This window comes from Eubalaena glacialis, chromosome 5, assembly GCF_028564815.1.
Source record: "Eubalaena glacialis isolate mEubGla1 chromosome 5, mEubGla1.1.hap2.+ XY, whole genome shotgun sequence".
NCBI classification, from domain to species: Eukaryota; Metazoa; Chordata; class Mammalia; order Artiodactyla; family Balaenidae; genus Eubalaena; species Eubalaena glacialis.
The window spans coordinates 146,779,957-146,792,574 of record NC_083720.1 but is presented as its reverse complement, the minus strand read 5'-3'; the positions used below and the strand labels follow the sequence as shown (position 1 = coordinate 146,792,574).

Below are 12,618 nucleotides of genomic sequence, written 5' to 3'. Positions count from 1 at the left end.
CAGAAATATGAAAATCAGAAGCAAGCTTAATTTATTATTGGGCTTTCTGGATGGAATGTGAGGCAGGCCCTTGGAGATGATGGACAGTGGCCAAGGAGTTGGTTGATCAAAGTGCCAGTAAGTAAGATCTTCTAGGCAAACAGAAGAGAAAGAGAACTCTTAGTGAAGCTTGCTGATACTTGTATTAAAAAGATAAAAAGAAACAGACAGAAAGGGAAGGATAGAAGGAGTAGTTAGAGAGGTAGTAGGAAACACAGGATAGTACTCAACTACAAAGCCCAGAGGTAGACTTTAGAAAAGACGGACCTGTTCTTATTGATGCCCACATGAACATTCTGGGCAGTCAGCTCTGAAGGTTCCTACAAAGGTGTCATGCCCAGGCTGATGGGGAGGGCTGTTTATCTGAAGTCCTAATGAGGGGAGAGGCAGGACAAACCAAACAATTGTTGACTGGAGCCCAAGTTTTAAAGCCTGAATGATGAGAGGAAGATAAACAAGATAGAAGAATTGAGGAACTTAGTGGCCCAGGGGTTTGAAGCACATCAAAATTTGGTTCAAGACACTGGTCAACATAATTGGAGAATGCTGAGTCTTGCTAGAATCCCGCTTCACTTGGTTCACGTAGCCGTGGAAGGGACCCATGCACTCACTATACAGTAATCGGACAGTAAATAGGTTCATGGCATCCGCTGCTCAGAAGCAGATTGAGGGAGAACAGAGTACAGTTAGGTAAGGAGAGCGGATTCTGGGAATCCTGGTGATGGCAGGAGGTTTGAAACTTTTCCATAAAGGTCAAGGCATTATATTTTAAATCTGGACCTGGGACTGTGTTCTCTTTCCTCAGGTTGAATTTATTAAAGAAATTCGTTCTGTGGGAGAAGGGGTGAAGTCCGAGTTCTTCCACGGTATATTTGAAGATATGACCAAGAAAGAATATGGGATGTTCATATATCCTGAAGAGTGTTCCTACGTGCGGTTTCCTGTCAATGTAAGTTTTTTATTTGTTTTCTTATGGTTTTTCAGAACAGAAAAAGTATACCATATACTGTAACATGAACACAATATATACTAATGTGAAATTAGGTCACATAAAGCCTTGCTACTCAAAACATGCTCCACAGCGCAGAAGCTCCAGCGTTACCTGGAACTGTTAGAAAAGCAGAATCTCAGGCCCAGATCAGAACATGTATTGTTTAAGAAGATCCCCAGGTGATTCATATGAACATTAAATTTTTAAAGAGCTTGAATAAAGTATACTTGAGATATGATAAACGGCACATAAAGTGTCCAACTTGATGAGTGTTGATGTACATCTATAGCCATGGTGAAGCTCAAGACAATGAACATATCCATCATCCCCCAGACAGCCTCAGATCCCCTTCTGATCTTTCTCCTCCCTGCTTCTACTTCTTGCCCCATGCCCAGGCAACCACTGGTCGGATTTCTGTCACTATAGCATAGTTTGAATTTCCTAGAAGTTTACATAAATGGAATCATAAGTAGTCTTCGTGTCTGTCCTCTTTCATTCAGCATAATTATATTGAGACTCGTGCATCTTGTTGTATGTATCATAGTTTATTCCCTTTTATTGCTGAGTAGTATTCCGTTGTTTAGATGTACCACACTTTGTTAATCTAGTCTCCTGTTGATGGATATTTGGGTGGTTTCCTAAATTTTAAGAGGCAGTAATCTAGAGTTTCAAATTAAGAAAGAAATTGTTAATAGAAGCCTAGAGATAATTGCTAATTCTAATAAGGTGATTCATTTATGCAATGATTATATTTTTACAAAGATCCTCAATATGTAAACATTTTCTTAAAGGAACAAAAAAACTTCATTTCTGTATGAGTAACACAGAGCAGATAATTCTAAAAAGAATCACATGTTGAGCTTCAATTTATTGATCTCCTTTCCCATAAACTTCCAGAATGTTCTTCAGATGACACGGTGGAGTTTGGAACCCAGAAAGGACAGGGACAGGAGGAGAAGATGAATGGGAGTGAAAAAGTACTGAAAGGTGTTTTGTATCTTTTTGAGAAAGAATGAACCTCTAAAAGATAGGAATGGCCAAGGTGTGCCAGTGGTAGGATTTTTATCAATCAACAAGCTTTTGCTGGCTCTTTCTTGAGGTTCCCACATTGTATTAAATATTGTAGAAGATTCAAATTAGTGTGTAACACAATCTCTTTCCTCTTGAAACTTTTTGTATATGTAGATGGAGCGATAAGACTAAAACACCAGGAACTTTAGCAATTTTTTGAAATTATAGGCTGCTGATTTTAAGTGTTGTAATAGTTGTTGAGAAACACGGTAGGATAGGGAAGGAAGCAATCATGTGGGATTAGAAGCCCAGAGTTCTAGTCTTGAGTGCTGATGGCTGTGTAATTTAGCCTGAGTTTTCAGTTTCCTCACCTATAAAACAGCTGTCATAATTTCTGTTCTGCCTGCTTTATAGAGCTGTTCTGAGATTAAAACAAGGTATATCAAAGTGTGAAGCACCATGAAAACTTCAGGGCACTATACAAATTTAAGAGATTTCATCAGGACTTTTTCCTTCCTCCTTCCACAGACCCTCACAGTGAACGGCATCGGTCACCTTCCCTGACCCATATGCTTATCCCTGTAAGCACGTCTAGGTCGAGGCTGCATCACAGGGGAACACTCCTCTGACACACACCTGACATGCCTGGTGCCCACTGCAGGTGTAGATAAAGTGTACCCTTCCTTCCTGGTGTCATTTTTGTACATGAATTTGAAGACAAAGACTGTAAAATTAAATAGTGAAAACCTTGGTTTATAAGGCTATCTGAGCATGTTTTTTCATATTCCAGATGTGCTATTAGTAACAAAATGCAAATTCACTTATTCAATATTCTGAACTGTTAAAATTTGTATTTTAACTTATGGAAGAAATTTACTTTGTATTATAGCCTGTGTAAGAACCTCAAATTTTGATTTTCCTGAAGCCCATTTTGTTTCTAATTTCTGACTTTTAGAAAAGGGAACCAAACCTTTTTTTACTAATCTAATTATCCCTTTGGATTATTGATTATTTATAATACATTAAGGATTTTTTTTCCTTCTCCTTTTCCCCCCTAAATTTGAGAAGAAGAGCTATTTCCTCTTTGGGATGCTGTGTGGACTCTCCCTGTACAATTTTAATGTCGTCGACCTCCCTTTCCCACTGGCTCTGTTTAAGAAACTTCTGGACCAAGAGCCATCATTAGAAGATTTAAAAGAACTCAGTCCTCTTTTGGGGAAGTAAGTAAATATAATTGCTTTTCTAGGACTATATATGGAGTCAGTCTCAGTAGTTTAAATATAAATAATGTTATACACACAGACAAGGTCTTCAGTTTCAATAAATGTGCATGCTCTTTAGATAAATTTGAATTTTGGCATGACTTATAATCAAGTAAACATTTAAAAATGGAGAAAAGCCAAATGCTCCTTAATTATCAACCAGCACAATAAACGGAGCTCTGGCCTGGTCTCTTGAATTTATCCAGATGGAAACAGTTGCTTTGGACAGTACATGATATTTTTTTTTTTTTTTTTAATTATTGGGTTTAAAAAAATTTTTTATTTATTTATATTTATTTTTGGCTGTGTTGGGTCTTCGTTTCTGTGCGAGGGCTTTCTCTAGTTGCGGCAAGCGGGGGCCACTCTTCATCGCGGTGCGCGGGCCTCTCACTATCGCGGCCTCTCTTGTTGCGGAGCACAGGCTCCAGACGCGCAGGCTCAGTAGCTGTGGCTCACGGGCCCAGTTGCTCCGCGGCATGTGGGATCTTCCCAGACCAGGGCTCGAACCCGTGTCCCCTGCATTGGCAGGCAGACTCTCAACCACTGCACCACCAGGGAAGCCCAGTACATGATATTCTTAATGAGAATCATGCATGCTATATTTGTTTTAAATAAATCCTATTTAATCATTTCATTTATTTTAATAAATCGGCGTGTCATCAACTTTATTTTTTAAGGTTTGAAAAATACTTGTTCTAAGTTAAAAGGCAAACTACATCCTGTGAGGAAAATACTGGCAACACATATGACAGACAAAGGATTAATATCTCTGATGCATAAACATAGACATTCATATAGATATGGCTGTGTGTGTGTGTATATATAATAATAAAATGAAAATATGCTCAACCTTACTAGTAATCAAGAAAATGCAAATGAAAATGAGATAATTTTCTGCTTACAGATTGACAACTGTTAGAAGTTTCTTATAAAATGTAGACTTGGCAGCAGATGCGGGGGAAGTATTCTCTTCTCATGTACTGTTAGTGGAAGAATAAACTGGCTAGATTTACACCATGTGCTCTGACAGTGTAGAGCAGGGTTTTTCAACCTTGGCAATACTGACATTTTGGGCTGGATAATTCTTTGTTGTGGAGCGCTGACCTGGACATCGTAGGAATGTTTAGCAGCATATGGGGTTGCTACCCACTAGATGCCAGTAGCAAAACTCCCTTCAGTTGTAACAACCAAAGATGTCTCCAGATTTTGCCAGATGTTCCCTGGGGGACAAAACCACCCCTGGTTGAGAATCACTGGTCTAGAGGAAGGGGCTCCTTTTTATAATTTCCACCAAGACGCAGCAGTGTCTGTGTTAGCAGTGGGTCTACCAAGCAAACCGTAAATAGAGGTTAATTCCAGGAAGAGGGAGTGGGTAGGTGGAAGAGAAGAAATTCACATGGCATTTTATACATTTCTACATTGTCCACAGCTTTTTCCACTGAACATTTATTTCTTTTGAAATTTTACAAGAATAATAAATATAATGTTTTAAACCAAATTTTTCATTAGGAATTTGCAAGAAGTTCTAAATGATGAAGCTGATGACATTAAAGAAGTACTTGGCATACGTTTTTCTGTGAGTACTAATGAAAGCCAGATTATAGTTTAGATTTAATGTTTTTTAAAAATATTTTTATTATAGTGTCTTAAATATGGGATGTGTCTTTTGAAGGGTGTTTTACTTCTGTAAAACTGTAGGACTTTTCCCCCACTTGCTCCTCATTTGATACCTTATGTCTATATACTCTCAAATAAAGTGAAAAGACAGCAATTATTAAATCAATGTGAACAATATCAAAAACTAAATGGAATGATGTATGCTTAAAGCAATATACAGCATATACTAGGGTATGTCTCTATTTATATATATATATTTAGAAGACCGAACTACATAAGTAATTAACTAACGCCTAGTTATTTAAAATTGTATAGGGAAGAATGTACTAGCATGTTTTGGTGGAAATACCTCAAGCACACCTGCCATCAGGAAACTCATCACGTAGTGGAGAAGACAACCTTTGCAGAAATAATTTTCACATAGTGATGTATTGTGAGAGGGGAGAGAGAGAGGAACAGAGGACCAACCCTGAGAAAGTCATGCTCATTTTAAATTCTGATGAGTGATGGAAGTTGCCAGGCGAAAAGGAAGCCCCGCCTGCTGTGGCCTAACCGTAAGAGAGACGGTGAGGCTAGTGAACTGAGGGTCAGCGCGGCCGGAGGTTCCAACAGAAGTGGGAAGAGGCTCCTGAGTCGGGCAAGGGTCACATCATGGAGGCCTTTTTGATCCTGCTAAAGAGGTTTGAAATTTACCCTAAAGGCAATGAGAAGCCTTTGAAAGATTTTAAGCAGAATGACATATTCAGATTAGTGTTTTTAAAATATTGTCCTGTCTACAGCTGGGGAAATGGGAGCGAAACAAAGCCTTCATCCTTTTGCCATATTCTCCAAGTTTCCTTCTTCTAGCTGACCAGGTGTTTTCATCCCCCTGTGTCATATAGGGTTGTGTGCAATGCAGACGTAATTTACTTTTCTTTCTCAATAGAAATGGTAAAAAGGGCAAAGTAGAGAATAGTTTAGTCACTGGTAAAGTATATTATTGGCCTTTTTTTTTCTGCTTCCCTCAAGGAAAGACTATGTTTCTAAGTGTGTTGATTACATTTTCAACACCTCTGTCATGGCAGTTTATAAGGAATTTCAGAGAGGATTTCATAAAGTCTTTGACAAAGAGATACTTAAACATTTCCAGCCTGAAGAACTAATAACAGCAATAGTTGGAAATATGACTGGAAACAATTTGAAAAGGTAGGTGATAACTAAAGTGCCTCCAATTCTTCCAAACAAGAATTCCCCCTAAAAACCATTTTTCTCCTTTTTTTTTTTTCAAGAATTCAAGGTATGGTCCAGGATACTGTAAATCACATCCTACGATACTGATGTTTTGGAATGCTTTCCATAAATTAACTTTGGATGAAAAGAGAAAATTCCTCTGTATTGTAGTAATAGATGGATCTATAATTATATATCTTTTAAAATATCTTATTTGAGATAAAGTCATTATTAATGGTGTGTCACAAATGTTAATGGCAAAGCAAGGGTTAGAATCCAGGTTTCCTGCCTTCTAGACCACTGTTCTCTCTCTTACATAAGCCTGTTCCCCATTTTTAAAAAAATGATAGTAATAAAGATATTGCTATTTTACTACCTTGTCTGCACTGACTCTAATACCACCTCCAATTTGTTTGGGTCCTCTTTCTTCACTCTAGTTGGCTCCTAATTGAGCCTTTTATCTCACATTCCTACCTTTATTTAATTACCTAAAGTCCTATGGAATTAGGACAATGTCAACTGTCTCAAGTGCTATTTTAGAAGTAATAATAATAATAGCAATGACCACTGATGGTGATAATAATAACAGCCTTTCTATCGTGTGCCTCCTCTACACCAGGCATTGTACTGATCACTTTATATCTATTACACCCCTTTATCCCAATAGCAACCTCATGAAGCAGGCACTTTTTATTTTTCCCCATTTCAGATACAAGGAAAAAATGCTTGAGGCATTTAGTGTCTTGCCTATGTTCAAACAGCTGGTGAGTGTCAGAATGAGAATTTGAACGCAGCAGGCTAATTCAAAGCCCAGGCTCAAGACCACTAAGCTCCGTGTGGTATAAGTACCTTCTCTTGGTGGGAACCCTAAGGTTTCCACAGGACAGACTTAATGACTTATTCTCTCACCTTTTCATCCCATTTCTCAGTGTTTCCTGAGATACGCATCTTCTTGCTATTTTTGTTGCTACTGAGGATGTTTGAGGACAACTTTCCCATAAACCTAACCTACTTCTCCACAAGCCCAAACTACCTTTCCAATCTTCTCTCTTAATGGGAAACTTCTGCTTCAGTCCAGTGGTTCTTTTTTTTTTTTAATTTATTTTATTTTTTTATTTTTGGCTGCGTTGGGTCTTCGTTGTTGTGCGCAGGCTTTCTCTAGCTGCGGCAAGCGGGGGCTACTCTTCGTTGCAGTGCACGGGCTTCTCATTGCGGTGGCTTCTCTTGTTGTGGAGCATGGGCTCTAGGCGCGTGGGCTTCAGTAGTTGTGGCACACAGGCTCAGTAGTTGTGGCTCGCGGGCTCTAGAGTGCAGGCTCAGTAGTTGTGGTGCACAGGCTTAGTTGATCCGTGGCATGTGGGATCTTCCCGGACCAGGGCTCAAACCTGTGTCCTCTGCATTGGCAGGTGGATTCTTAACCACTGCGCCACCAGGGAAGCCCAGTCCAGTGGTTCTGTTGGCTGTACGTTCAGTGAGTTCACTTACATTTTCCTACCCCTGGCTTTTTCTTGGGCTTTTCCCCCTGCCTAGAATGGTCACCCAGCTCATCTCCTTGAGAACTGACTAGCCAGCTGTGACCTCTGAAGCTTCCCTGTCACCCCAGCCTGGTGCCTCTCTCCCTGCCTTGAGTCTCAGGGCCTTCATTAGCTCCTCATACTTCCTAGTTGAGCTAAACTAAACTTCCTTGTATCTTGCTGTTATATTTTCACGTATATAATTTCCCCTCAACTAGATCATGAACTCACTAGATCAAGGACCAAGACCAAATGTCATGATTTTTTTTCACTCCACATGGTCCCATGTAGTTCTCTTTGCACAAGGGGACCCAATAAATATTTGTTGAGTGAAGTGACTGATTTCTTCCTTTTCATTTTAAGTTTTGCTCTTCCTATGAACTCTCTTAACCAAAGTTTATTTCTTTTTAGTTTTTCTTACAGGAAATGAAAGGCTGCATGTAAAAGGCATACGGAAAGTGGGAATCCTATTTCGCTGTCCGGAAACTTTCAGTGAAAGAGATTTCTCAAGATCACTGACATGTCATAATATTCTGGACCTCCCTAAATATTCTGCAATGGAAAGAATGGAGGAAGCACTTCAAGTAGCCATCAACAGCAACAAAGGATTTATCTCACCCACGGTCACAGAGTGATAGTGGCCTTCCAAGAGGCTCAGATCTCAGGTTCTCTCACCCTTCCATCCTTCTGTTCTTCTTAGTACAAAGTGTGGGCAGATTTTAGTTAGAATTAGTTGACAAATGCTGGGATAAACAATAGCATGATGAGTCAAGGATAACATTTTTAATGAATCAACATTTCCTGATCCTTAAACTTGCTATGAGTATGCTTGCTTTTTACTGAATTATTTCCTGAACAATAATTATCATTTAAAAATATACTAAATGTTAAAAGCTAACAGATATTTTTAAAAAATTGTACATCTAGTAAACACTGTCTGTAAATATGAAAGACATGCTGAAGTTCAAAAAAATAAAACTGTAAACTAATTCAACATGTTTTTGAGGCACGTAGATATATATTTTTATATTCTGGAATGTCTCCAGAGTTTTGATTTTAGCCAAACAATCTATTTGAAAAATCTAAATGTTAAGGGATTTATTAATTTAATGAATAATGACTGATGCTCATTGCTGTGTTCCCAGAAGCATTCTAAATGCAGATATCATTAATTTGGTTAAAGGCTAAGCCCAACCAGGAACTCCCATCTAATTACATTTGGAAAAAAATGAAGAACATGAAATATGTTTTCAGCATCATGGTATAGAATTAATTAAAGGAGAGATATAAGTATGGTAGAAATGGATTTTGTGGGCCATTTCTATCTCATATTAAATTTTAAACTGTAAGCTATTCTATAAATGCCTATTGTCATCCCAAACCATACACAGAAGCCTTGTGTCAGTGGTACTTTGGGAAAGGAAACTATGGGGTGAAGTTCATACCGGGGTGCTGATGTGGAAAGAGGGCAGGCATCTGAGGACAGACAGAACAGACATAGAGAATTCACCAAGGACACTAGAATGTGAGGTGGTTAGTAGAAACATAAGCCCCCAGCAAATCCTCGTAGTTATTTTGGATATATCTGGTTTCTACAATAAATGGAATGAAGGCCCAGACGTATTCTATTTGAATTTTAAGGGAAAAGGTAACCTCTAAATCTTAGGGATCCTTAGGCACCTGACTTTTGGGTTGTGTTTTTCAGACCTTTCAACTCCAACATTACTTTTTCTATGCAAATGGGTGAACTGTACTAGACATCTTAAGAAGAGATAGTACCAATTCTTTATATACTCTTTCAGAAAATAAAGGTAGAGAGAACACTTCCCAATTAATTCTCTGTTGCCAGCATTACCCTAATACCAAAACCAGATAAAGACATTACAGGAAAAGAAAACTACATGTATCTCTCATATGAACAGATACAAAAATCTTCTACGAAGTTTTAACATGTCAAACACCCAATAAAATATAAAAAGGATAATACCTTGTGACCAACTGGGATTTAGTCCAGAAATGCATTTGAAAATCCATTATATTTCACTATAATAGAAAAAAAAATCACATCATTACCTCAATAGAGGTAGAAAAAAACTGACAAAATTCAACAGCCACTCATGCAGGATGAATACTCTTGGAAAACTAGGAACTTCCTCAACTTGATTACTTCATACTTAATGGTGAAAGACCAAATGCTTTCCTACTAAAATTGGGAACAAGGCCAAGATGTCTGTCATCGCTTCTGTTCAACATTGTACTAGATGTACTAGTCCACACAATAAGGCAAACTAAAAAAAAGAAAGGGCATAATGATTAGAAAGGAAACAGTAAAGCTATCTTATTTATAAATTACATGGGTATCCGTAGGATATTCAAAGGGATCCATACAAAAAAACTACTAGAACTATTAAGTAAATATAGAAAGGTGTCAGGATTCAAGGTCAATATATAAAAATTAATTGCATTTATATATACTCACAACAATCATACACTGAATTTTTTTAAAGTACCATTTGCAATATCATCAACAAATAAGAAATACTTAAGGATAAATTTAACAAAATATGTTCAACTGTTCCCTGAAAACTTGAAAATACTGCTGAAAGAGATTAAAGAAGCTTTAAATTAATGGAGAGAGACATGCTCATGGACAGAAGAATCAATATTATCAGCATGTCAGTTCTTCTGAAACTGATCTAATTTAGTGCAATTTCAAAATCCTTGCAGTCTGTTTTGTAGAAATTGATAAACTGATCTTAAAATGTATATGGAAATGCAAAGGACCTAAAATAGCCAAAACAACATTGAAGAAGGACCATGGTGGAACAGTTGAGTGAACTGATTTTGAGACTTAATTAGAATCTACAGTAATCAAGGCAGTGTGGTACTGGAGTAAAAATGGACATACAGGACTACCCTGGTGGTGCAGTGGTTAAGAATCCACTTGCCAATGCAGAGGACATGGGTTAGAGCCCTGGTCTAGTAAGATCCCACATGCCGCGGAGCAACTAAGCCCGTGCGCCACAACTACTGAGCCTGCGCTCTAGAGTCCGCGAACCACAACTACTGAAGCCCGCATGCCACAACTACTGAAGCCCATGCACCTAGAGCCCGTGCTCCTCAACAAGAGAAGCCACCGTAATGAGAAGCCCGTGCACCACAACGAAGAGTAGCCCCCACTCGCTGCAACTAGAGAAAGGCCGCGCGCAGCAATGAAGACCCAACGCAGCCAAAAATAAATAAATAAATTTATTAAAAAAAAAAAAGGACATACAGATAATGGAACAATAAAAAGTCCAGAAGTAAATCGAATCACATATAGCCCACAGTTTTGACAAAGACGCCAAGGCAATTCAGTGAGTAAAGGCAAACTGGAACAGTTGGAAATCAATAAGAAAAAAAAAATGAACCTCTTCCCTTACCTCACATCATAAAGAATAATTCATTTGAAATGTAACAAAGACCTAAAGCTATAAAACTTCTAGAAGATAACATATAAGAAAATCTTTGTTACCTTGGGTCAAGCAAAGATTTCTTAAGTAAGACAAAAAAGGCATGAACTATGTAAGAGAAAAACAAAAATGGATAAAGAAGAAAAAATGAATAAACTGCATCAAAATTAAAACTTAAGCTCTTCACATGACATATTTTCATGTAATTTTATTTATTTTTGTTTTAGTTTTATCATAGTTTTTTTTTTAATTGAAGTATAGTTGCATTACAATATTGTGTTAGTTCAAATGACATTTTTAATAAAATAAAAGTCAAGCCACAGACTGGTAGGAAACATTTCAAAACATATATCTAACAAAGGACTTTATATGTAACATAAAGAGTTCTATTATAGGGACTTCCCTGATGGTCCAGTGGTTAAGACTCTCCGCTCCCAATGCAGGGGACCCTGGTTTGATCCCTGGTCAGGGAACTAGATCCCACATGCTGCAACTAAAGATCCTGCAAGCTGCAAGGAAGATCCCATGTGCAGCAACTAAGACCCAGCACAGCCAAATAAAATAAATAAATATTTAAAAAGAACTCTGTTATGTATAAAAAACCCTTAGATAATAAGCAATCGAATTAATAAATGGGCAAAAGATGTGAACAGACCACCAAAGAAGAGACAGAGATCAGCACTAATAAGCACCTGAAAAAATGCTAAACGTCATTAATCGTTAGGGAAATGGAAATTAAAACTGCGATAAGATAGTACTCTAGACCACCGGAATTGCTAAAATTAAAAAGACTGACCAAACCCAATGTCAGCAAGGATACAGAGGGACAGGAACTCCCAAAAACTGCTGGACGGAATGCAAAATAGTATAGCACTTTAGAAGAGTCTGGTAGTTTCTTAAAATGATATTCATGTACTTACCATATGACACAGCAGTTCCATTTTTAGGTATTTACTCCAAAGAAATGAAAACATTTATCCACTCAAAGACTTGTTCACAGTATTCACAGCACTTCTATTCTTTGTGGCCACAAACCGGAAAGGACTGAAAAGCCTGCCTATTGGTAAATGGATAAAGAAATTGTGGTATATCCATATAATAGAATACCACTCAATAACGAAGAGGGAACTACTGATGAAACACTACAGGATGAATCTCAAAAGCCTTATGCTGAGTGAAAAAAGTCAGACACAAAAGACTGCACAAGTTTGAGTCCATTCCTAAGATACTCTAGAAAAGGCACAGATTTATTGACAGACAGCAGATCAGTGGTTGCAGGCACCGCAGCGTGGGCCGTGGGACGGCCCGAGTTTCACCACGAGGCTGCGGCAGAGCCCCCAACAGAATGCTTAACAAATTTCAGCTCTCCGGGCCACCATAGTTTCTGGAAATTCTGCACGTCCGCCTGTGTCAGGGCTCCTCCTAGTGGAATTGCAGTGTTTCTTCGAAGGCCACCTGGTCCAGTTCAGGTGGCCACTGCCCGCCCGGGGACACCTTCTCAGCCCTGCCCACCCACCTCTTCA

The 12,618-nt window shown here is 38.4% G+C and overlaps 1 protein-coding gene across 1 annotated transcript in view; it reads left to right on the top strand.

Annotated features, from left to right (window-relative positions):
* HERC6 (HECT and RLD domain containing E3 ubiquitin protein ligase family member 6) overlaps positions 1-8,374 on the top strand; it is a gene marked incomplete at its 5' end in the record, with an annotated part of 61,963 nt that extends 53,589 nt beyond the window's left edge. Inside the window, 8 exon segments of the mRNA XM_061191044.1 lie at positions 845-987; positions 3,094-3,261; positions 4,813-4,879; positions 5,533-5,600; positions 5,929-6,077; positions 6,080-6,105; positions 6,189-6,291; positions 8,055-8,374. Coding sequence (XP_061047027.1) covers positions 845-987; positions 3,094-3,261; positions 4,813-4,879; positions 5,533-5,600; positions 5,929-6,077; positions 6,080-6,105; positions 6,189-6,291; positions 8,055-8,278 — 948 coding nt within the window.
* Between the last annotated feature and the right edge of the window lie 4,244 nt (positions 8,375-12,618).